At 43.0% G+C, this 25696-nt stretch overlaps 2 protein-coding genes across 4 annotated transcripts in view; one reads left to right on the top strand and one right to left on the bottom strand.

Moving 5' to 3' along the window:
• The first annotated feature begins 385 nt into the window (after positions 1-385).
• efna1a (ephrin-A1a) lies at positions 386-14868 on the top strand. 2 transcript variants are annotated; one of them, XM_004549063.3, is made up of 5 exons: positions 386-718; positions 11625-11920; positions 12712-12777; positions 12889-12984; positions 13107-14868. In XM_004549063.3, exons 1-5 carry the CDS (start codon positions 621-623, stop codon positions 13229-13231), a joined length of 681 nt encoding a protein of 226 aa, XP_004549120.3. In that variant the 5' UTR covers positions 386-620; the 3' UTR covers positions 13232-14868. The 2 variants fall into 2 exon arrangements, with proteins under 2 accessions (XP_004549120.3, XP_012774018.3); XM_012918564.3 differs by having other exon boundaries at positions 13104-14868.
• Positions 14869-24929: 10061 nt separating this feature from the next.
• The window catches only part of dpm3 (dolichyl-phosphate mannosyltransferase subunit 3, regulatory), a 1821-nt gene continuing 1054 nt past the window's right edge, over positions 24930-25696 (bottom strand). For both annotated transcript variants that reach the window (XM_004549062.3, XM_076879291.1), the window contains exon 2: positions 24930-25696. This exon is cut by the window's right edge and continues 774 nt beyond it. The gene's annotated coding sequence lies outside the window, so the exon portion shown is untranslated.

Below are 25696 nucleotides of genomic sequence, written 5' to 3'. Positions count from 1 at the left end.
GCTATCAATTACAGATTTATTTGAATACAGCTGCTACATTAGGATAATGTGGACGCACGAAAATCTGCAACATATGACATGTATTTACACTTGAAGCATAATAAAGTTACGATTAAAAAATCTGGCATATAAATCACAGCAAACCCTCTGTGTGTTTACCCAGACACCCTGTACACGCCGGAGTGATGACACACACACACACACACACACACACACACACACACACACACACACACACACACACACACACACACACACACACAAACTTGCAGAGAAACCTGTGCAGCTCGCTTCTCTCGGACAGCCCTCTGATTGGTCTCCTCTGCCATAGGAGGCGTGACACGCGGAGGTGGGCGTTTCACAAAACCAACCTCCACTCAGCTCAACCTCTCATTCACTACGGATTTGTCGAGTAATCTCAGTCTCCCTTCACTTATTTTTTTTTACTCCTTTGCGAATATACAGAAATCTCTCTCAGATCTGCTGCGTGCGTTAAGTTTTTTAATTAACAGGTTCACGGATAAGCTTCCTTCGGTAAACTTTTAGGTGTTTTTTTTTTTTTTTGTGCACAACCTACCTGAGTTGTGTTCCGTCTCTGCACGCCTTCACTCCTCTCCACCATGGATTTGGTTTGGATTGTGGGCTTCGTTGGGAGCGTCTGCGCCTGGTTTGCTTCAGCGGAGCGGCACAGTGTCTACTGGAACAGCACAAACCCAAAGTAAATATGTTTTCCATTTTCTAATGTAGCGCACTTCGAATCGTCTTTGCGCACTCTTGTTTCTTAATCGGTTCTACAAACTGATTTACTTTTGGCATCAAACACACTTTTAACCGCATTTGCAGTGTTGGCAAAGCCGTTATCTTATATTCAGATGCACGCTGAATAGTTGCAGCTCATGTATATTCAGCGAGATGCCTGTGATGAGCGCCTGATAGAATCGACTGTCTGCTGTTGTCATGATAATGCGGGACAGTTAGGAGTATCTTCCCTCTTCGCCTCTTTCTGAGCTCTAACCTGTTATCGTGGTGTTGTTTACCTGTAATTCTTTGTTTAAGCTGTCCAGATTTAATCCGTTTCGCAATCTGTGTAGCCTACCTACACAGCAGCATTAGTTACACCAGGTTATGCCATCTGTTTATCTTTCTGGGCTGATATTGAGGCAGTTAAATAGTTCACGCTTAGTAGGGAAGAGAGCTGCTTTAAATGTAAATGCGGGGGGAGTAGAGGAAACAGCGGGTTTCTGAGGTTTAGGACATTTAATCTTTGAATACTGCTTGTTTTATCTTGCCTGCATGTCAGCATGTGGATACAGTGTTTTGTATGTGCGTGTGCTTGCAGCAAACGTGTCAGTAAACTTCTCTTATGTCTGTATTCATGAGTTGCACTTCTACCCGGGTTTGGATACAATTTTTCCCTGGCAAGGGTTGTATTTTTCTTTTTCCCTGTTGATTTTTACAGGCTTGACTCACTGCAGAATGTGTTGAAAGCTCTGTTGCAATATCCTCCCCATCTGACACCGAGTCCTAACCTCTGAGTAGAGTGGGAGGTTGCCATATCTCCTAAATCAAGAGATATCACTTGGGTTCTTACGTGGCTGTCAGAGAGACATAGGGGTGTTCATATTTCAGGTGGTAAGACGAGTAATAATGGTGTATGACAGTGACAGAGGAGGTAACTTGAGGCCTGCCCAGTAGGTCACGCTGTGGGAGAGAGATAGATTGCTCAGGGAGGAGAAATTGGAGCTCAAATTGTCAGGGTTAGGGGCCATTTGGAGTAAGTGGGGGTCAATTAGAATTATGGTTGATGATGGCTGGGGTGACATGGCTCAGGGTACGAAGAGGGTTAGGTTTTCACTCCACAGATGAACCTCTACGTGCACCCCTACACAAACACACACACACACGATAGGGCAAGTACAAACAGGTACTCCTGGCAGGCAATCCCTCAATCACAAACCAGCATGTTCAGTCGCACCAAGTGACGCCGTCTGAATCAATCAGGGCTGGGCTTACACACTTTCCCTCTGGTGGGCAAACACATATTGTATATTCAAGCGTTCTTCCACACAAGCTTACGTTCAACCACTTTCTCCCTCCTCATTTCCCCTGTGGTTAAAACAGCAGTTGCTGTTCTCAGAAAGTCCGTAATTACAACGACAAAGCCTTTCACAGGAAATCAGAATGAAGTCCCAGATGGAAAGGCGTTCTGCTGTGTCCCTGCTGTGGAATGACAGTGATCATTCCCATATATATACTGATAATCCGTCTTTTTGCACTTGCTTTTTTTCCAGATGACTGTGCTAAATCTCTCCCTTTAGCTACTCTTAATCCTGTTTTCACAGAAAAAGCACGAGAGTTTTTATTTGGTGCTTTTCATCATTCACCGCAATCTCCCCTCCCCTTTGACCTGTTACTTGATAGCGTGTTTTCTTTTTGTTGGTCCGGGTTAATTGTTCCATCCAATTGGTCAGAGAGCCATCGTTAATCAAATTGATCTGAGAGTGATCGCTTTAGTCCATGTGGTATATACTCATTTCCTTTTTTCCCCATATGGGTGTGTTAAGGGATTTAGCAATACACACACACACACTCACACACTTGCACAGTTTCCCTTCCTAACATGTTTGTGTGCACAGCTTGGGGCCTGCTGACTTCCAAAACTTCCAAGGTCATATCTGCCTGTACCTAAGGACTTTTTATGTTTCAGCACAACAAAATCTCCTACTGTGTGTGTTTGTGTTCGTGACCTTTTTGCTTGCTGGCATATTTGCGACCTTTGTTTCTGATTAGCAACAGTTTAATCACCAGCCAGGTTTGACTGCCAGAAAGAGGCTCACCAGCGTTCAGCTTTGGTCCCGGCATGCCAGCGTGTGTTTTTTGTAAAGGGAGTGTCTGCGCATAAGCTTACTCACATACACAGCATCGCCAGATTCAAGTGACTCACACGCTCTCATACACATTAACCCAGTCTCACACACACACACACACACACACGCGCGCTACACATTTGGGATTGATGTTGACATCGGCCCAGGAGCCCCCTGGACTCTACAACTTCGATGTGAGGCAATAATCTGCTCTTTCAGTGCTTCTTACTTCCTTTTCCCTTTTCCCTGTTGACAGAGCATGAGAGGACCACCACCTCCACCACCCCCACCTCCTCCTCTGCTTTGTACCTGTCTCTCCCTCTCTCTGGCACCTCCCTCCCCCTCTTCTTGGCCAGGTTCCCTCTGCAGCCTGGTTCTGTGGGCTCCGTGAATCTGTTAACCGTTTCATGGCACGCTCACACACACACACGTTTGATCTCAAAGAAGTCTTTTAACTAATCTCTTATAATTCTGAAGTGATTTTCAGAACAGCTGTTTGACATTGGGTTAGCTGCGTTTCCAAGTAGTTTCAGCTCACCGTTCCTTCGTTAAAATGAGCTTGCTTCCTGCTGGCTCACACGAAAGTTATTTAAGGTATGTTTCACCCGCATGAAGCATTTTCTCGGTTTTTATCCGGTCAATGTGGCTTTTTTGTGATGCTCCCCATACAAATTGGGGCTTGCTCTTCACGGTGGGCCACAGAAAGAGAATAGTAACTGGTGTGACTGATCGAGGGTCAGAGTTCGCTATGTGATGAAGTGGCACGGCCTCTATCAATCTGTCAGTCATTCTGTCACGTCGGTGGTCCCTGAATACTGGCTGCCACTCAGGCCAGCCCCTCTTCACACAGCCGTGGCTCTGCCTCTGGGAAACTCTTTCTTCCCTCTCCTGTCTTTTCGGTCCCCTTCACTCCTTCACCAGCTTTTATCTCAACTTTACAAGCTGTCCCTTTTCAGTCTATTATTTCCTCACCTCCAGCTCTGGTTCTCAGAGAAGGGGAGAAGGAGGGAAGCATGGTAAGAGGTGTGGAATTTTTTTTTAATTTTTTTTTTTATATATCATTCTTGGCACCCACAGCGAGCCGTCACAAGGCACTTTGCCCTTTCCTTCAGGGAAAAAGAACCCCCCCCCCCCACTCACACATACACACACTTTGCACTTTACCTTTAAAGCTTCCTTCTTCTACTTCCTTAAGAAAGGCCACTCCACTCTTCCCAGCAAAACTGTTTTCGCTCTCCTTTCGGCCTTTTAACGTGCCCCTCTTGAACGTCTTGCTTAACAGTGGAAATGGTGGAGCCTGTCTGAGAGCTCAAGTTATTAAAGGAGAGAAATGAGAAGGAGAAAACACAGAAGTGTATGTGTAGGAGTAAGTAAAAGTGTCTGTGTGGGTGCATCCATGTTTGAGAGATGAAACATAAGACTGGCTAGTCCACTGGCGTGATTTGGTGCGGGCAATAGATATGAGATGCTTGCAGTTTCCAATTTAAATGAATAAAAATCTATTTTTTTTTTTTTTTTATTCTTTCCTCATATACATCCAGAACACTTCACTTTTCAAATCGTAATCCATCTTTAACCCCCTGGAATACCCTTCCCCTCCCCCTTCCCTTTAGTTGGTCTCCATATTTCTCTCAAAGTGTCCGCCCCCCTCCCCTCTCACCACTCTTAATCTGGTTTTGTAATCTGTCTGGTGCATTCAATCTGGAAAAAAAATGCTGCCTCGTCAGGCAGATGGTAATCACCTCTTTTGGGTTCAGTGACCACTCAAGTGTGTTGATGATTCCCATCTTTACAGTCTGCAATCATAATAAAATTTTACCTCAGTGATCACATTGATAAGGTTCTTCTTTTCCTTCCAGCTCACTTGTTCTTGCAGAGTCAGAACAGGAGGGCTTGTTTTATTGACTGAGCTAGATAGTGAATCGGGCCAAAGGTTTTAACTTCCCGCAGGCGTGATGTTGGTGTTACTAAAGTCTGCACGCTGTCTGCTGTGTGTCTCCTGCGAAGTGTTGCGCTTCCTGGTTACGTTTTTCCCGGGAAAACAGCATATCCTGTCTGCACAATAAACAATACATTTCTCACACACCAGCACACGCAAGGGTTTAAAGGTCTGGATAAAAGGAGCTGATTGAATTTCCCAGGCTCACATTAGAATGAACACATTTAGAGTAAATAACTGAGCAGGGATTAATTGTTTAATTAGGGTTTGTGTTCCAACTTTCAAGCCAAAAGGATGATTTGGGATCTTCCTCCTGTCCCCGCCCCGCTGTCAAATCGCTGCATGTCTCTATTTGGGATTCTCCTCTGATCAGTTTCACCTCGTTTGACCTCGGCCAGTGTTTCTGCCCTCTGCCCGTCCTCATGCTTCTTTCTTATCTACACACCAGACTTCCCCTGCACCTTCCCGCTATGCTGCTCCAATCTGCTCTGCTTTACAAGTGTTCAGTCCCAGACATAAAACCAAGGAGGAAGAAAAGCTCCATTAGTACACAGATTTATGATTATGTTGCAATTACAATTGCGAACAGACCTCGCACTCTCTTTATTAGATGTGTCTGAGCCAGAGATTATGTGTGTGTGCGTGCGTGTGTCCTTCAGACTTGTTTGTCAATTCCTGGTGGCATTCAGTGCACGATGTGTTTGATTGAGGAAGAATTGGCCAGAAAGAGTCGGATATTATCTTTGAAATGAACCATTGTGGTTGTTTTTGTTGTGTAAATATCAGCTATTGTGTAACTTTTTTGTTTTTCCTTCTTTTTTGGGCCTGTTTGTTAAAGGTCTAGATGTAGTGTGTAAACTTGTCTGCACAGCAACTATCGCCACCCCTGCAGGTCAGCTGTATTACCATAATTTCTACTTGACGTCATAAGCAAGAGCTACCATTTAATTAAAGGGGTTTTTGCCTGTACTCACATATTGTTAATTCTCACTGGAATTCATTAAGTTACAATCTGAGATTGTTTTTACAGGAGGAAAAAAAACATTAAACATGAAAATTTTATTTCATTGAAAAAAATCAATCTTGCAAAATCGATTTTCTTATACAGATATTTGCCTGCTGAGAAATGTGATGTCAGAGATGACCTTTCTGCTTTGGCCCTTATAAGATACAAATGGCTCAGGGGACAGTATAAGGCAGCTGGAAAGAGCATATGTATTCATCTAACCCTCCTTAGTGCAGTGGAGTCGGCCAATTATTTCTCTGCTGAACTTAAAGCTTTGTCTCTTCGCTGGGTGGCAAAAGGAGCTCAGCTAGGTCAGCAAAGCACGCCGGCAGAATGACCAATGAACCGGGCGGACAAAGGTTGAATGACAAGACCAGAGAAAGCTGATTGAGATGGATGGTGAAAAGTCACACGGTGCAAAGAATGAAGGCTGAAATATTATGTTAACGGGGTTGGATCATATTTGTTTCTATGATGACCCCTGCATACCCACATCACATTGTGCTTGGCTATGCAAACGGTGGGTCAGAGAGCTGCATAGTTGGAATACCACCAGAAAAGGCTGCGATTGGTTCAGCAGGTCTGAGTGGGGGGAGTGACAGAGTTGACACTAGGATCTGGTTTGCTTATTGAGTGTTGAGAGATAGACAGGGAGTGGGAAGGGTCGGCTGACGTTGATGGATGAATGGGTAGGTAGATGGATGAAACAAGAAGAATCCGAGCAATAACATTAAACAGTCCCACTTAACTCAGCTAAGTTTGGATCTGGAAAAAGCTTCACCTGTCATGGAGTCATGTGGTTTTGAGGGATTTATCTTGAAAAAAAGTACTCCCTTGTGTCCAGTGTCTTTCAGCATTCTGTTACCACCTCTTGGTTCCCATTTTTGCACGGACACATTTGCACACACCCACACATATATAGCTATACATAGACAATGTGTCTTTTTTGAACTCCAAATCTTCAGTGAAAAGCCATAATACCCCTTCTCTATGTGAGAACAATAGATGTGGGAGTGGGGGAAAAAAGCTCCACCCTGCCTGTCTCACCCCTTACTCTGTCCCCAGCCGTCATTCCCTGCTCTGGGCCTCGCTGTCCAGTCTAAGCCCCTGTATTAAGTAGGGTCTGGTGCTGATGAATGGACCTCAGTTCAGCCACTGCTCCACCCAATAATCCAGGCTTGGGCGAGCCAATTAGGTGGTCCCCACATTCCGGTTCAGTCATCCGTTGCGGAAAATAATCTTGTTTATGTGGTTAGGGTGACTGTATGAAGCTCTGAGAGACAGTGGGTTAAGAAGACAGGAACTCTTTTTGGAAGCTGTAGTGAGATCTGTGTAGTTTGTTCTACAATGACCTTTATGGACTTTAGAATAGATTTGAATGAATCTTTACAGAGATTAATTCCCATTATCCGTCTGTAGAATTTAAAATGCTTAAAGACCCTTCTTGCTGACTGTCCATGTAGAAAATTCTCTGCTGACTTGGCAAGTGTCCGACCTTTGATCTGCGCCGCAGCTTCTTCGCCTCAGAGCTCTGACATTCCACAGGGTGAGAGAGTACAGAGATGAGAGGGTGATGGATGGATGAAAGAAGGGGATAGAGGTAGACAAGAAAGCAAAATGCAGGCCAGAGAGATTAAAGAAGAGATTAGACTCCTGAAGTTTCCTGAAAAGGCTCCAATAAATTAGGAATTCCTTCTCAGAAGAGGAGGAAGAGTGGTAAGGAGCAACCTGTGACCACTTGGCATTCCCTCGCTATCATCTCTGTTCATTATTAGCATTTATTATCCACCTTATCGCCACTGAAACACACTCCCAGATTCCCCAGAGCACCAGAACAGCAACACACACACGCACACCTACTCAGACATAAACAATCCTTGACTTGAATGTATCAGGCTGAGACAGACACTTGCACACAATCCTTGTTGCATATCTGCCATAACTCCACAGATCATCCGTAAGTAGAGTATTACTCTGCTACTCCATGCTGAGTTTACTGAGGCTTCGAGTATCACTGGCATTAAAAGGCATCCTGGGAAAAAACAATGGGAATAAACCAAAACAGCCTTATTGACTCAGAGACGGAGACAATCTGGAGGAGGGAAATAACAAGGGACACACACTGGGGAAGGCTGAAAGTGAGAGGATTTTGTTTGCTAAAGTGAAGGTGGCATGGTTTGACTTTGTTGTTAAACTGTGTGACACAGGGGCCAAAGCTCTCTTTGAAGTGAGTTACCACAATCAGTTAATTAAGCTGATGATGTGGAACGTTTCAGTGCTGAGGCGTTGGGGGGTGAACAAAAGGCAGCAGGATAATTAAAACTATTTGCCATTAATAAAAGGCACTAGCCAACATCCCCTGGTGCGTTTTCAGTGGCGGTTCTCCCTGCTAAGTGAAGCACTCCATCAGTGCGGGCACACTGTGAATAGAAACACTGTATGAAACGGTGGCATTGATAGAGCAACAGTAGCACTCACATAGAAACATTTACTGGGTGAGACTTCAAAAGCCATTCCCAATTCAAGCCCTTTGACCCACCCCCTTCGCCCACGTCTATTCATCCCCCCGCGCTCTCAAGCCTGCAGGGGCTGGGAAGTGGGGAGAGGGAGGACATAATTACCCCCTTCTAGGGCGACTTTAATACCCTTTTTTTGTGTTTTAATTGCACCCCCTTCAACCTCCTTTCTAATGAACACATTGGGACCATACTACAACCTGTTTGTAATCAGGACTAGAGGTCAGGGAGGGACTGGCTTATAGGGAGTTTGTTAGTGTGCGCGTGTGTGTGTGCTCAGGGTGTGCAGTGGGCTGATAACTCTGTCAGGCAAAAGCAGAGAACAACGGTGTTTGTTCAATAGTGTTATCGATTCGCCTGGAATTGAAAGCGGCATGGGGAAAAAACACTTTAACAGCAATCTGGTAAACAGCGCATGGCAGGCAAACTGCAGATAAGCACTAAGCTGCCTGCTCCGTAGCAAAATTATAATTATTCCTCTCCCCACCGAAAGTTGGCTGGAACTTGTTGGCAAGATGGAAGTTTCATTGGTCCGCTAAAAAAGATGCTTGGTTTCTAATGGGCCCGTGTTTCTGGCTTATCTGGCCATCGGTATTGATGGCATGCAGTCAGGCAGAGAGAGGCAAAGGGATGGGGGAAGGGAGCCAGAGGGGTAGTAGGAGTCAGGGCCCACAGTTTGGAGCCACTGTGTCTATCCTTTTACCAAGGGGGTACCAGGGAGACCCCTGGCAACAAACAACAACACCAGCTAACGAGCGACTGGAGCCAGGGCCTGTGCACTTTGATTGTTAGTCACACATATGGACCTTGTCACACAAACACAAACTCCCCAAATGCTACTTGTTACATTTAAGGAGTGGGTGGAGGTGGAGGTGGTGGGTTGATAAAAGCCAGAATTCTCAAAGAAAAGCCTGTTTTAGGAAAGAAATGCCATCACTGGTGTCAGTTTAACACCCCACGGGCTTTTGGGAGCTCATAACTCCTTGAGATCTGTAGATCTGATTAAACAGCAGTCAGTTAGCTATCTCTCTTTAGGGTTAGTGTCGAAAGGCTGTCAAAATATGCGTATATTCGTTGCAAAAGCAACAAAACTCTATATTACACACACATTCGCCCTGTGTGTTGTAAAAATATTTAAGTCTGTCAAATTTCATCTACTCTCAGGGAACCCCTGGCGATCCAGAACAGTAGGAGACGGTAAACTGATAGGCATCGAGCTCAGTACCATGGGAGGAGATGTGTGTCTGCCTGTGTGGGTTCAGTGGGTGTAAATAGTAGGTAGCTACAGCTTTAGGTTGTTGATAGATGGGAATTACTGTGAAGTAAGTGTGATTTTGTGTGTGTGTGCATGCGTGTGTGTGTGTGTGTGTGTTGCTTGTGGTCAGCTACCGCTTCAGGCTGGTGATAGATGGCTTTGGCTGAGAAGAGAGCATTAGCTGTGAGCCGCCCCTGGAGCTTTCACTGAGTCAAGAGGATGGGGACAAAGCTGAAATACCTTCAGTGACAATTCCCTGGAGACAACCTCATAATATCTCTGATGGTATCCCCCTGAGGGCGAAGGACTCATGGACAGTTGAGATAAGGCCAAATGAAACTGCACCAAAGTATTCTAAATTGTTCTTTAAGTAGTCTAAGCTTTCTGCAGTAATCAGTGTTTATGTGCGCACATGTGAAGCAAACTAAAATGATGCTTTTTGTGTAAGTGCTTTTTTGAGCCAGCTCTAAGAGGAGCTGGGAAGTTTAGTTTACTTAAGGACCATAGTAAAAAGGGTGGAGAGGGTGGAAGAGTGAAGGGAGGGTTGAAGGGGGAGGCAGACAGTCTGACTGTCTCTATCTGTATTTGTAATGAGAGGGAGTGTGGTGGAAGACAGTTACAGCCTGTCACCAGACTCATGTTGTATCTGTGCCTATCTATCTGACCCTAATGAGTGGGTTAAGACAACCCTGTTCTCAAAAAAAGCTGGGACGCGGTGTAAAATGTAAGCAAGAAGAGACAACAGTGATTTGTAAATCACCTGCATTTATTTAGAAAATGAATCAAGGCAACATATCGGATGTTGAAACTTGGGGCATTTATTGTTTTGTTTTTTTGAATTTGATGCCAACAACTCGCCTCGAACAAATTGTGGCAGGTGGGTCTTTACTGCTACCGCTGTCACGTATCATCTATGAAGTGTTGTAAGAGTTTTAGAGCTGAGGGATATCTGTGTTTTTGTACTATTCTCAAATTCAGCTGCTCAACAATTTGGGGCCTCCTTTGCCATTTTTTTTTTTCAAAATGCGGTGACCAGGCCGAACTGCAATCTAGCCAATTTACCCCTCCTCAGCCCCCTAATTTTTTTTTACTACTGAGCTATGCTGCTGGAATATGTACACAATGTGGTTTTTCTTGCTGAAATCAGCTAGAGCATTCATGAAAAGGAACATGGGAGCACATGTTTCTTTAAAAGCTCTGTTTATTGTTCAGCCATGATGGCGCTTTGCTAGATGTTTAGGTTACCCCTGCTGTGTGCACTAAGACACCATCAGACCATCACAGATACTGACTTTTGAAGTGTGTCCTGAAACAAGTGAGGAGATGCAACAGCCATAATTTCTTAAATCATTAAGATTGGTTCAGAAATTCCACTTTGCCTTAGTCCGTCTTATCCTGTGGCAGATGCTTTTGCCATTTCCTTTTGCTACCCCAGTTATAGTTTGTCTATCCTGTATGTTGTATGTGACCTTTATTTATATTCTTGTCTCTATCGCTCGCAAACTCAGGTGTGTTTCCACTTTTTCTGTCATTATGCATTCTGCTGCTCTACCTGTGTGTTTGTTTGTGTGTGCATGTAGCCTGCAGATGTCAATACTCATCTCCTGTGTTGACGGGCTAACTGACTACTAATGTTTCTCGGTAAACATCATTCAACTCCAGGGAGACACGGGATCAATGTGCACTCGTTGCTAACTCTCAGCACAGCAGCATCAGCTACACTGGCCTCCCGTTCATCCATATTTATGGGCGTGTCCTCTGCAGATCACTTTTTCCCCTTATCGCGTTTTCCTTCTTCGTTCCACCTGAACACGCATATACATCCTCTCATACAAACATTCTTTCTTTCTTTTGCTCTATATCTCCCATTCCTAGACCTAACAGTCTTTCCTCTGATTTCCCTGTTGAATACCGGCGTGTAGCCGATCAATATATAATCAGAGGTTTTGAGGCTTATATTTATTACTGCTCCGATGCTATAAGCACGGTTATCAGTCTCCTGCCACTTGAGTAACCTGCGTCCTCTCCCTCATCCCGACAGGTTTCAGCGGGTCGACTATGCTGTGGAGGTGAAGCTTAATGACTACCTGGACATCGTCTGCCCCCATTACCCGCAGGGTGAGGTGCCATCGATGGATGCTGAGCGATACGTGCTCTACATGGTGGAGCGGGAGGACTACGACAACTGCAAGCCGCAGTCGTATGACCAGATGCGCTGGGAGTGCAGTCATCCATTTGCCCCTCACGCTCCTGAGAAGTTCTCTGAAAAATTCCAGCGTTTTACTCCTTTCACCCTGGGAAAGGAGTTTCGCCAAGGAGAGAGCTACTACTATATCTGTAAGTGTCACGGATCCTGTCCTAGTTCCTAGTTAAACTCATTTTCTAATAACACAGGGAGCATGCAGCCAAGATAAATGTGCTTGGAACTACATGCCAACTCTTCAAATTGACAGCGTTTTCCTGTTCAACATATTAGCTTTTGGATGTTTGCATGACACAAAGTCAGTCATAGAAATGTGGTACTTATGTAATGATGACTAGATGCTAAACACTAATGCTAAGCGATCCTTAAAGTTATCCTAATTCATGCTAAAATAAACATGGACGTCTTTTTGAGACATTTCACTTGGAAAAAAATCTTTTAATCTTAAGGTCATTGCAGCTTGTTGCCTGGAAATGATAAAAAAAACTTCATGTCAATCCATCTAATTATCCCTGATTCACAGAAATCTTATTTTTGCAACAAAGTGTGACCTGGGTGGCGTTTGCATGTTTGTGTACCAGGTGTGATAAGCTGCAGCTCAGTGGCCAGCTCTTTGAAAACTGGGGCGCTGGCTCACTTTGCCAAGTTTTATGCAATACTAGCCTTGCTGTAAACTGACCACAAAGCACAGGCAATGTTGTCACCCTGGCCATGGTTGTAATTAGATAAACGGCAGGACAAGACACACTCTGCCTGATCACAGATGGCTTCCCAGGGCTTTGTACCGTTGTTTTTCTGTTGCCAAGGGTTTGTATGTCAGTGTTTGTATGCGCGTGTGCATTAAGGTGGATTAAGGGGCCAAGAGAGGATAAGTGTATTAGTAAGGATGTTAACGCCTGTTTTGTTTCTTTCTTCTTCCCTGCAGCCAAACCTTTGCACCACCATGGCCAAGAGTGCCTGAGGCTGAGGGTGGACGTCATAGCCGCAGATGGTAAGTTTTTGACCACCCTCTTGGATGAAAGGAAAGCAGTACAGTCACCTCTAACAGTCGTGTTTTAGGCTATTGCAAGACAGAATGATTGATGGCCTTTTTTTTTTCCAGGCTCTCAAGAGGCCAGAGTGGCTAAAGGGGGCACAGGTGGGACTGCAGTTGGAGCCGGTGGCGGGGTTCACAACCCATCCAACAGGCTGCCTGCAGGTATGTAGCCCAACCCCGTGTCCTATCTAATTATCCCTGACCCTAAAACAATCCAGGTACATTTGGGGTTTATGTAAATTTATGGTACTAATGTGTTTTCTTTGTCTCCTGTCCTCAAGCAGATGACCCGGTGGTTATCCTGCCAGATGTTCAGAAGAGTGTACGGACAAACTCCGCAGCGGCAGCTACATCCCTCTCAATCCTCTCAGTGCTAGTCCCATTTTCGTTACTGTTTTTGTTGCACTGAGAATACATAAAAAGGATTTCTGTTGGCAGACTTTTTTTGGGGGGGGGGGGGGATATTTTTGGGTTTTTTTTTTTCAGAGACTACAATGAAGACAGTCCGTGGGGTTGAAAACCACTGACTTAAAAAAACAAAACATGCCCAGTGCTGGCCGCAGGGAGAGACTTTTGAAGCTTGCAGAGTACAGATGGACTCGCTTGCACAACATGTGCTGAGCAACTTTGAGCGTTTGAGACAAGTACTTGTGCTTTGTCTTATTATTTTTTTGTCCAAAAGATGACAGTATTTTTCTGGAAAGACTAAGCTCTCCTTGATTTGTGCTATTTGGGGCTCCCCCATCAAACCGACCGCTCTGGAGGAATTCCCTGCAAGAGAGAAGAAAGAAGTTGAAGAGGAAGAGGAACCTGAAGTGGCTGAAGGACAATCAGGAGCTACGACACCAAGTTAACCAACTTTGAATTTTATACTGACATGGGGGACAGGGAGTCAGCATTTAAAGAAACAAGAAAGGAAGAAAATAAAAAGTAATCTCAAGCCTTTTGAGCCAAAGATCAGTCATCTCTCCAACTTGTACACTATTCCACCCTGAGTACTGCGTACTATTTGTTGTATTGTTATTGTAGCGGTATTGCGTGACCTTGCTGTCCCAGGTGATTGCGTTCTCTTAATGTAGCATTAACAGACACAAAAGTTGTTCTCATGACCACCATTCCTTCGCAGACCATGTGCTTATATACTGTAGCACTAATACTGCACATCAACATGCACTCCATTTAAAACAGTGCTTAATCCAAACACACACACACACACACACAATCATCAGACGCTCTGTAACACATGGAAACACTACGTTGAATCATGTTACGTGTACATTCTGTGAAGATAATTTATAACATTTGCAGCTGAGACGTTTTACTGTATATACCATGTGCTCACAAAATGAAATGTTTACTGTTGCCGATGGGGAGGGCCCCCGGTGGAGGTAGTATTTGTGTGAAAGGCAATATGTGCGCGTTTAATTGAGAACAGGAGAATGTGTGTAAGCTGTGCAGCGTTTGATTGAAAGCGTGTTGAGACAAATGTTGTTGGTTTTTTTCTGCCAAAAGAAACACTGAGATGTTGTGTGAACCGCAGAGAGGCTGGACTTCTCTGTTTGTCGCCTCGCAATGGTTAAAACTGTCTGACACAAGGAGCTGGTATTAAATCTTTCTTTTTTAGCGCAGGACTCACCCCTGTGTGTCATGGTGCTTTCCACCCCGACTGGAAAACAAGCAAACACAAAGTGGGGCAATCAGCTATTTAGTTTTAGAGCAATTTAAAAAAAAAAAAAAAAAAAAAAAAAAAGTTATAGTCACCAGTTCACAACAGACGAGACACAGCATCAAACCCAGTTGCCAAGCACATCTTCACCTGACAGGCTGGCTTGATTCAACAAAGCACAACAGTGTATGACTACCATTGAAGTCAGTCTTTTTTTTATCTGAATTCTTGTTACCTAATTTTGTACATGTGTAAGTAAGAGAAATGTATAATATGTGTACATATAAATATATTATAGATTCTATAAAAAGCCTGTTTGATAAATGTGAAAACTTTTCATGTGAAAATAAAAAAAAAAGATGTTTTTGAGAAAACTAGAATGACTTTCTTGTGATTATTTTTAACCGCGGCAGTATTTAAGCAGTGTTGGCCCCACCCCTTTGAGCTTTAATAACTAATGGATGCATTAGCATAGAATTTTGTTTTTCGTGGTTACCTGTGAGGCTTTTCCAGAGCATTGGTATAGTTTGGAGTAAAGTGGCTCTGCAGCTAATTGGCAGACATGCATTCTTTTTCAAATGCCAGCAGGGGGCGACTCTTCTGGTTTTCCAGTTGTACAGAAGTCTATGAAAATGTGACCCTTGGTTCTATTGGTCCGAATAGAACATGAAGTCCATGGTTTTAATAATGTCCATCAGACTCAGAAAGTAAGGTTATCAGGGCTCTGTTTTCTTGAAGTATCAGGTTCCTCCACAGGCTTTCTGGGGACTGGCGAGATCGCTCCATGAGCTTAATGTGCATCTTCGGTAGCCATTAGTATTAATTGCCTTGGTATATTTTGGGTAATTTTTTTGCTGGAAAACTAGTCCCAAAGCATAATGCTTCTACCTCTGTGCTTGATTGTAGGGGTGGTGTTCTTTGGGTCATACTCAACATTTTTCTTCCTCCAAACACAGCAGGTCAAATTGATGGTAGACCAGTTCAGTTTTGGTTTCATCTGACCACCACACTTTCTTCCAACTCTTCTCTGATTCATTTAGATGTTCAATTCAATTCAATTTTATTTATATAGCGCCAAATCTCAACAACAGTGGCCTCACGGCGCTTTATATTGTACAGTAGATCGTACAATAATATATACAGTGAAAACAACCCAACAATCCTATGACCCCCTGTGAGCAAGCACTTTGGCGACAGTGGGAAGGAAAAACTCCCTTTAATGTTCACTTCCAAACTTAGGATAGGTCTGTACATGTGCTTTCTTCAGCAGGGGGATTTTAGTTCTCTACATGTAGTGTGTTACCAGTGGTGTTCTTGATGACTGTGATCCCAACTGCCTTCAGATCATTAGCCAGCTCCTCCCAAGTTGTTTTGGCCAATCAGACATTTTTCTCATGATCATCCTCACCCCATGAATGAAGATCTTGTGTGGAGCTCCAGACCGAGAGTGATTGATGGTCATTTTATATTTCTTCCATTTCCAAATGATCGCATCAACAGTTCTCTCATTCTCACCAAGCTTCTTCCTGATGGTCTTGTAGATCAAAAAATAATTTCTCACACTGTAGCAGTATTATTAAGCTGTTTCTCTCTGAGATGTTTTGGATTTTTTGGTTTGTTTTTTTTACATAGATTACAAATAAAAGTAATGAACATATCTCCTCAAAAGTTGCAGAACATTCCCCCAGTGATCTCCTCCCTGCACAGAACCTGAAATCAGCTGTATCTGTACAGGAAGAAAAAAGATATGTCGGATGTTTCTTTGTTTTTAGTCCATCGCACAAACAACATCTTTTGTAACAGAAGTAACAACACATTACTCTACTAATGTATCACATTATTGTATTACCAAAAAACACAATGTGACTGCATTACTTTACATGCATTGGATCTAACACTGCCAGTGAGTGATGTCACAGTGGCTGCATCCATCTTTTATAACCTGTTTGTTTATCTGCAAATATCAGTAAAACTAAAAATAATTCTAATAATTCCAGCTGTGGACACATTTGGGGTGTCTGTGGCCGAGCAGGTCATCGACCAATCAGAAGATTGGTGCTTTGATCCCTTGCTGCTCCAGTTTGAATGTAAACATTTCCCTTTGGCAAGATACGAACTCAGAGTTGCTTCTGATGCATTCATTGAAGAGTGAATGATAGATAGAAAGGACCAAGGCATAAAAAAGTGCTTGTATGACTGTGTGTGTGAATGGGTGAATAAGGATTATATTATAAAGTGCTTCGAGTGTTCAAGCTAAGTAGAAAGGCACTGTATCAGCATCAGTCCATTTACCATGTAAGCAAGTGGAAATCAGAGACAAGCACACCTGCTTAACACCATAAAGCTACCTGGAACATCAATAATAATAATAAAGTATTATAAGTTATCTTAAAGCTGCCCTCAGCCTTGCAGAGCAGACCTATTTTCAATCCTGGAACACAGTAAAACATCTGAGACAAAGTTACAGTGACACTTAGCTTTCTGCTTGGCTGCACTCTTTCACACAGTAACTGAAGCAAAACATTCTCAGATAACTTCTCAGGAAGGTGAGGAGCAGATGACATTTAGGTGTACAGCTGAGGCAGGTACAATTCCTCCACTATGTATGGCATCCAACAACAGATGATCACCACAGGATAGACACATTAAATATAAAGGGGTAGATATTCATACATACTCTAAAAAGAACCAGCAATTCAGTTTGCCACTATCAGTAAAAAGAAAAATGCATCTTTAAATTAAGGGGATTTTTGTGCTAAAAAGCTTTCAGGAAACCAAACTCCATTTTGCTTTTTCATTATACTGGAAAGATCTCCCGAGCAGCACATATCACAGATAATGGCTCAGATACACTAATGTGACAGGAGACAAATAGAATAAAGGCTAAGATGGTCACAGACAGGAAAAGCTGCGAATGAGATAAAAGAAAAATGAGGTGCAGTCTGTTTGTTATTACCATTAGCATTGTCTTTTGGCAGGAAGATTGAATACGCCTTAGTGACCCCTCTGCTATCTTTATTTCAACCGTATGGTGAGTTTCCACACTCAGCCCCAGCATCGACACACCTCCTCCTCTCCAACCATGATAGTTTGCGTGTCTGCAAGCTGTATGACAAGCCATTGTTCTCATCTCTTCTTCTCTTGTCTCACCCTTCCCAGGGGAGCTTTATGGCCGTGACAGTAAAAACAGCTGTAGCACCAAACACTGGTGCCACAACCTCCCAACTCCCCAATGTTTTCAAAGACGTGGCCGTAAATTAAGGGCGTCGGACAGGCCCCTTAACCATCCGACCCCAAGAAGAGGCTCCAATGAGTAAAAGCTTGTCAAGAGGAAACAATTCTTTTTATTTACTCACTCGTTCGGCATACCAGCTTAAGTAAACGCGAACAGCAAGGGTGAAATCTTTAAACACCATAAGAAACGGTAAGGGGAGTCAGTAGATAACTAGAGCAAACGTGCTGCACAAACAGCAGGAACAATGACTTTACAGACCTTGGAGAAAAAAAACTACATGGATTTTAAAGCTCAAATTTACAGACCAGAAAGATTAAGTACAAGCAACTGAAGCTAAACTACAATAAGGTGTGACAACACCTATCAGTTTACAGAAATAAAAATGAAAAAGTTCAGTCAAATACGTCAATACATTTAGAGGCTTTATTCCATATTTTTAGTAAAATTTTGCCCCTTACATTTATTCCATGCAGGGTTGGCACCGTATATGCATAGTACATTGACAGAAAAATGTAGTTGCAGTTATGAAAGTGCAAAATAGTCTGTCCTAGATTTTCGAGTCAAAGCAGAAGACACACGGAGGAAATGGAGAGACATCATCGGTCGGTGCAGAAGTAGATCAATGAACTCATCTCACACACTGGGGCAGCTGACTGTGAGTGCACGATATCCTCAACACATCTTCATTTGTTTTGCGATTTTTGAGTTTAGGGTCACGCTTTAAAACCAGCTGCACAAACTGATGAATGACCTCCCTTAGGTTTCAAAGAGATGTAAGGGGCACTTCCTAAAATCTGACCTGCATGGGTTCATCCGCTCAGTGTCCACTTCAGTCATGCTGGTTACCACGTTTTCTGCAGAAGAGCTAAACTACTGTGAATTGAATACTTAGATTGAGTTCACATTGCAGTATCTTATCAGCGATATGAGTGTTTAAGTTTTCCATTACCAAATCGTATGAAAACCTCAATAGGATATACAACAGCCTCATTTTGGGACCTTGCTCATTAAATTCGAATTACAGAGCCAGTCATCATTTAATCAATAGATTAACAGTAACACAAAACAATGTTTCTGGTGTATTTCTAATATCCTCAAAGACTTTTCTAACCACCTGCATTTAAAAAAAACTGTTTCCAATAAATTCCATTTCCTAAACTGTAATTATACTTTATACAAGCTGTCTTTGAAGCAGAGCAGTGGTAGGTGTAATTAAACAATCCAGTATTTTTGGTGAAACCAGCAGCAGGATGCTAATGCTCTGAATTAGGATGTAACAGCTCACATCTAAATGAATTCTCACCCACAGGATGAATCATAATGACTGAACTCATAACTTTTCCTCTAGTATAAGAAATAGGTCACAATTTTAATTTGTTGTACTTTTAATTTAGGGAAAAAAATACCTGCAAAACAAATGACTTTAATATACTTTGTGTTTAACGTTAATTACCAAATATTAGCACGACACACAGCAATCTTATATGAGTTTCTATTTAATTCAAAGCCTCGCTTTGAGCGAGCATAGCCTCACAGCGCATCTACAGACTGTTAGTTTTAAATTAAAAGAAATCACAGACAAATAATAATATTTCTGAAAGATAAACGCTTGGCAATGCAACTCAAATAGCAAAAGTTGCCAATATATAATGGCAATACACAAGAGCTGCAATCTGGTGCAACTGAATGAAATATTTCTTTTCAAGCAGAAAAACGGACTGGATTTATCAATTTATCTTCAACAAAGTGAGGACTTGCCAGCAGTGTGCAACCCTAAAACCTGGGTGGAGGCTGTAGAGGACACAATTCAGAGCAGGCTTGGCATGGCCAGCTGGTCTGTCTCTGCATATCTGTGCTTAGTCGAGCCTCCTATCAGCAGGACACACGATGATCCATCCCTGTCTGCCTGCTAGCGTATGTTACTTCTAACAAGAGCCAGGAGTATCTAGCTTACAGGACCTCTGGGAGGTTACCTAATGTTATTGTAGCTATTTGCAGCATTTATACGCATTCACACTGCCCTAGATTGGCAACCCAGTGTCCTGTAAGTACCAACGCAGCAGTGAAAGAACAGTAAGCTGACCCATGAGTGACTTTTTAAGCAGTGTTCGCCTTCCTTTTATGCAGTAATGATGCACTTTATATTAGGATTAAATGTATTTTTAATGCAGCAGCGTTGTTTAAAGTGCCCTTTATGCTCTTTTCTGCTTTAGTGCCTGCAAAAGCATTAGCAGGGAGAGACTGATAGGGCCGATAAGGAGAAAACACCTTGATTCTACAGAATAAGATGGCGTCTCAGGACCAGTTGAGACACGTTTTGGTCCCCTGCCATCAGCAGCGGTTGGGGTGTGGTCTTCTCTTCCCGAAAAGCCCTGTCATACACTCTCCGTCACCACTGCCAGGGTCATCTGTTTTGTTCCAGCTCATGCTTCGGTTTCCTGTTGGCGTCACTTAGTCATTTTCACCCATTTTTATTCATTCGTACTTTCACACATCTTTTGTTCTGTGTTTTTAATTCACTCGCTCTCTCTGTATCTATCTCCTGTTTCAATTTGTCCCCAAGTGACTCTCGTCCCGTTATTACCGCTCCTCACAGTTTCTGTATCTGTATCAAATGTATCAAATCTCCATCTTTTTCAGCTCTGAGCCCTCAATAACTCCATTTCCATCTCTCTTTCTGTCCGTCTCTAGATGGGTTTGAGGTTTTGCTGTGAAATGTGTGGGTGGGGAAAAAGAAGTCTTTTCTGTGCAGGAAAAATGATAACCTATCATTTTTCAGTCTTGGTTCTCAGCCTGTCGAAATGGATTTGCTCCCAGCAGTGTCACAGAGTGTCTCTAGAAATGTTTTTTATAGTGTCTGAAGGTCTCAGTGGGGCCATGCTGTGGGCACAACCCCGTGGCCTGGCCCCTTCTCACCGTCTGCCTCAGTCCCCATTAGGTTTCCTCCAATTTTTTTGGCTCCTCACACAATTTGGTCGATGCTTTTCACCTTGCGGCTTTGGAGCAGAAGGTGAAGAACACTCTGTGCACTTTTGTCATCTTTCCCAGCCTCTCTTACTGTCAGACATACCAATTATGAAAAGCTGGAAAGCGGCTCTCTTACCCCAAAGATCACCTGCAAAAAAACCGCAACAAAAGGATTTAAAGTTTTCCACTTATTCACTTTACAACACAGAGATTTTAGTTGACTTTGACACATGAACAAGTCTACGGAATGATCCACTTTGTATTACGAGACTGAATAGCTGCTTTAAATAATGCATGGCTTCGTATCTTCAGTGTGAAAGAGAGCAGAATCTCAAATCTGAATTTCTAATACTGCAGATCACATTGAGGTCTTAAAGAGATCTGCTAATGTAGGTGATACAATGATCATAGGGCTTTGCAAAGGTTTGATTTCCTTAAGGATAAAAGTAAAATATGTAAGCAGTCACGTTACGCCTACATTTTTATTTACCATAGCCATGTTTATATTGCTAGTAGCCCTGCATGGAAAAGGCATGTGGTGATGAGACAAAGCTGTATATTAATAAGAAGCATATCATGACTACCTACATGTAAAAGAATGGAGATGCGAGAGTGAACACCAGGAAAGCAGCAGGACCAGCAGGACCAGACGGCATCCCAGGTCGTATCCTAAGAGACTGCGCATACCAGCTAGCTCCTGTGTTCACTGAGATATTCAACATCTCTTTATCTCAGTCGGTGATCCCCACATGCTTCAAAGAGTCCATCATTGTTCCTGTCCCGAAGAAACCCCACCCTGCTTCTCTCAATGACTATCGCCCTGTAGCCCTCACCTCAGTAGTGATGAAGTGCTTTGAACGCCTGGTCAGAGACTTCATCATTTCTTCACTACCAGACACACTGGACCCACTACAGTTCGCTTACCGTCCAAATCGTTCCACAGATGATGCCATCTCTCATCTCCTCCACACATCACTCACTCACTTGGACACTAGAAGGGGGAATTATGTTAAAATGCTCTTCATAGACTACAGCTCTGCATTTAACACCATAATTCCCTCCACACTCACCACCAAGCTGGAGCATCTGGGACTCAGCTCATCTATGTGTCAGTGGATCTCCAACTTCCTAACTGGCAGACCACAGGCAGTAAGGATGGGCGGACATGTCTCAGCCTCCACCACTCTCAGCACTGGAGCCCCCCAGGGGTGTGTTCTGAGCCCCCTGCTGTACTCTTTGTACACATATGACTGTGTGGCCACTACCAGCTCCACCACCATCATCAAGTTTGCTGACGACACCGTCGTGGTGGGCCTGATCTCTGATAACAACGAGACGGCCTACCTGAAGGAGATTAGGAATCTGGAGAACTGGTGCCAGAGGAACAACCTCCTTCTAAACGTCAGTAAGACAAAGGAGCTGATAGTGGACTTCAGCACTAAGCAGGAGAGGAACTACCAGACCCCCGTCATCAACGAGTGCCCAGTGGAGAGAGTGGACAGCTTCAAATACCTCGGAGTTCACATCACGCAGGACCTGTCATGGTCCTGTCACATCAACACCGTGGTGAAAAAGGCCCGACAGCGTCTCTACCACCTCAGACGCTTGAGAGACTTCCAACTGCCCTCCAAGGTGCTCAGGAACTTTTACTCGTGCACCATAGAGAGCATCCTGGCGGGAAACATCTTAACCTGGTTCGGGAACAGCACCATGCAGGACAGACGAGCTCTACAGAGGGTTGTGCGGTCAGCTGAGCGCACCATCCGCTCCGAGCTCCCTGACCTGCACTCAATCTACAGCAGGCGGTGCTGGACCAAGGCCAGGAAGATCGTGAAGGACCTCAGCCATCCCAACAACAGACTGTTCTCTCTGCTGAGGTCAGGAAAGCGATTCCGCTCCCTGAAGACCAACACAGAGAGACTGAGGAGGAGCTTCTTCCCGCAGGCGATACGGTCTCTCAATCACACCACCACACAGTACTGACCCACACATATGGTTCTTACACACACACACTGGACATTCTGGACATTGTTTTTGCACAACACTGGTCACTATATTCTTCATTTCCAGTTAATACTTTTACAGCTGCTGTTATTGTGTATATATTTATTTATATTTAGATTTCTTCATACATTCTTATATAGTTCTATATTGTGTATTGTGTATTTTGTTGTACAGTTATTTTATTTTCAACTTTAATTTATATATTTATCTTTATCTTATTCTTTCCCAGTTAAATTTACCCTTCATTCTAATTTGTGTTGTACAGTTATTTCATTTTTAACCTTAATTTATATTTTATTCCTTCCTAGTTAAATTTACCCTTTTTAATTTTTCATATTTATTTCCTATCTTATTCATAGCCTTTTCCTTTTTTGTTTTCTTTAGGTCACGAGCAGTTGTCCAAGCATTTCACTACATATCGTACTGTGTATGACTGTGTACATGACAAATAAAATTTGAATTTGATTTGAATTTGAGATGCTGTATGTCTGCTGTTTGCCTTGTAAAATTCAATCTTAGAGTCTTACTGCCAACTGCACAGTGCTGAGAAGTTTTCCAGTGATGTAAAATTCTTTGTACATTTTCTATTTGTATCACTGGTACCTAAAGTAGTACATCCCCATCACAGTTTGCCCTACTGTTGTCTCCCTGCTAATTCAAAGTTTTGGCAGATGTTAAGTGTTGTTTTTTTCATGACACATTAATTGTCACCCGTGTTTGTTTCCCCTGGTGCACATACAGTAAACCTGCACAGCACAGCCAGGAAATTGAGCAAAGAATAAAATGAAATGTAGTTCTACAGAAAAAAGAACCTGCCTTTCCTATTTTTTTTTTTTAAATCGTTCTTCGAGAAAAGCTAACGGTGGAGGAACAATAATGGAACTCGAGTCACAACTTCAGACTAGCGACAGAGGATAATCAGCTCTCGATTTCATTTTTTTCCCCCTCCAGTCATCTGGCAGCTGCAGAGCCCAGGTAACAATTTAAGGCCTGTTACTGCTGCTCCTCTAAAATGCACTCTCTAATAACAGCTCTCAAAGTTGACAAAGCTGAATCTTTAAGAAGTCAATTGAAATGCAAAGGAAGCTCTCCACATATTTCTCACGAGAGGAGCGAAGCTCTCACCTCTAAGCCAAAAAGAGTATGCAGACAGACAAAATGAATTACTGTGCAATCATTATTATAGATTTTGCACAGTGTGTCATGTTACTTTACTCTATCAGGTGCATCCTCTCCTGTGAATACTGCCACTTAAGCACCAAACAGCAGCGGTTTTGATGGCAATCACTTCACATTTAGGACAAATGAATTGCACAGAGATGTTTTAAAAGAGCATTAAAGTATTTTATGTAATTCGTCTCTATCTCTATCTCTGAATAAGATTACACCTACATAGATTTGCTGTTACGTAAATGCAAAAGTCAGGAATGGAGCTTATCTTCTGCATGTTTTGAAGAAGGGATAAGACGGCACAAAACTCCCTGCACTGTTCACCTATCTAACATCTTTGGCCCATTCCGAGGTATACTTTCATCCCAACAACCCACGTTTTCAAAGTTGGATTTGGGGAGAGTGAAAACAAAGGAAAGTGATCAACTACTGTACATGTGGCTACGAGTAAGAACATAACGGCATACAGAGGGAAGCCTTTGGTGTATATGCCAAAGTAGAAGATTTTCTGGTAAATGAGAGGTTTGTCTTTCATCCAGTCTGCTCCAGCAACAGCTTGCAGACATTCATGGGGGTGACGTTGCAAGGCATGATGGAGCTGCAGCCAAACAGCACAACGGGCAGAGCCTGCACAGAGAGAACTGCCAACTCTTTTGCATTTGTTCAGAAGTTATGGGAGCTTTTGAAGCACTATAATGATGCCTTTGGCCAGGCTACGCTTTGTTTATGCGCAGCAGGCACTCACTGGAAATGAGCAGAGGCAGCCTTTTTAAGGCTTTCACAAAAGAACTGCAACTGCCAAAATCACATTTAGTTCAGAACTACAGACTTAAGCGTACTTTTTTTTTTTTCCAATTTATGAACCAAACTTCTGTGTGGGAAGACGTGGAACTGCTGTGTAGCGTATAGTTCGTCATTAACTACGACAGACAGATACAGATCAGTCTTTCACACAGAGGGAGGCATTGAACAGTTGATATAAGCCCCCAGGCAGGAATTCATCATACACAAAAGCACTCATGCATATACTCATTCAAACCAACAAAGACACATTTCTAGACCAAATAAAAATGAGGAAAATAGATTTAATGAATTCTCAGTGTTACCTTCAGGGTACAACTCTCAAACTGGACAATGGAATGTACATTCCTTTACAGATAAAATCTAATCCACCAATCAACAATCTCCAGACGAACGCAACAAGGTCCAGCATGTGCTGCGCTACTCTGGAGCCGAAGCTGATTGAAAGCATCTGAGATCTCCCAGTGGAAGCGGTCTTTAATCAGATTGGTGCAATGTGAGCGTTTGTTGGCATTGCAGTGAACAGCAACTGTGTACAGATGATAATTTAGCATAAAGAGTAACATGAAAGCAACCGTATAGAGTTAACAGCCAAAGACACCACCATGTGTGTATTCACTGTTTCGACTTTCTTTCTGGTGCAAGATGTGCTAATCAGTCAAACCACATTACACAAACAGATTAGAGCAAAAATGATGCTGGATACAAACTCTGCTACAAAACCCTTTCCCCCTCCGTTCTTGACATTTATGGGTTAACCAGAAAAACATTCATTAAACTACTCATTTCTCAGGCTTCAGCCACAGTAATGCGTTTTAATTTAAAGATCTTTGACTTTGCCTGAATAAGCAGTTTTAGAGATGATCTACGTCTGCATTAAGTGCCAATTACACACGCTGGGCAAGGGTACCAATCAGAAGGGTGGAATTACTGCAGAGGAATAACAGCAATGGCATAAGGAAAGCCCAAAGATTTCTTTAGTTGGACCCACAATCAGGTGTAAGTGTGACTGAATATAATGCAAAAGCATA

The sequence above is a fragment of the Maylandia zebra genome, linkage group LG22 (genome assembly GCF_041146795.1).
Source record: "Maylandia zebra isolate NMK-2024a linkage group LG22, Mzebra_GT3a, whole genome shotgun sequence".
Classification (NCBI taxonomy): domain Eukaryota; kingdom Metazoa; phylum Chordata; class Actinopteri; order Cichliformes; family Cichlidae; genus Maylandia; species Maylandia zebra.
The sequence above is the reverse complement of the archived record's forward strand: the minus strand, read 5'-3'. Positions and strand labels throughout refer to the sequence as shown.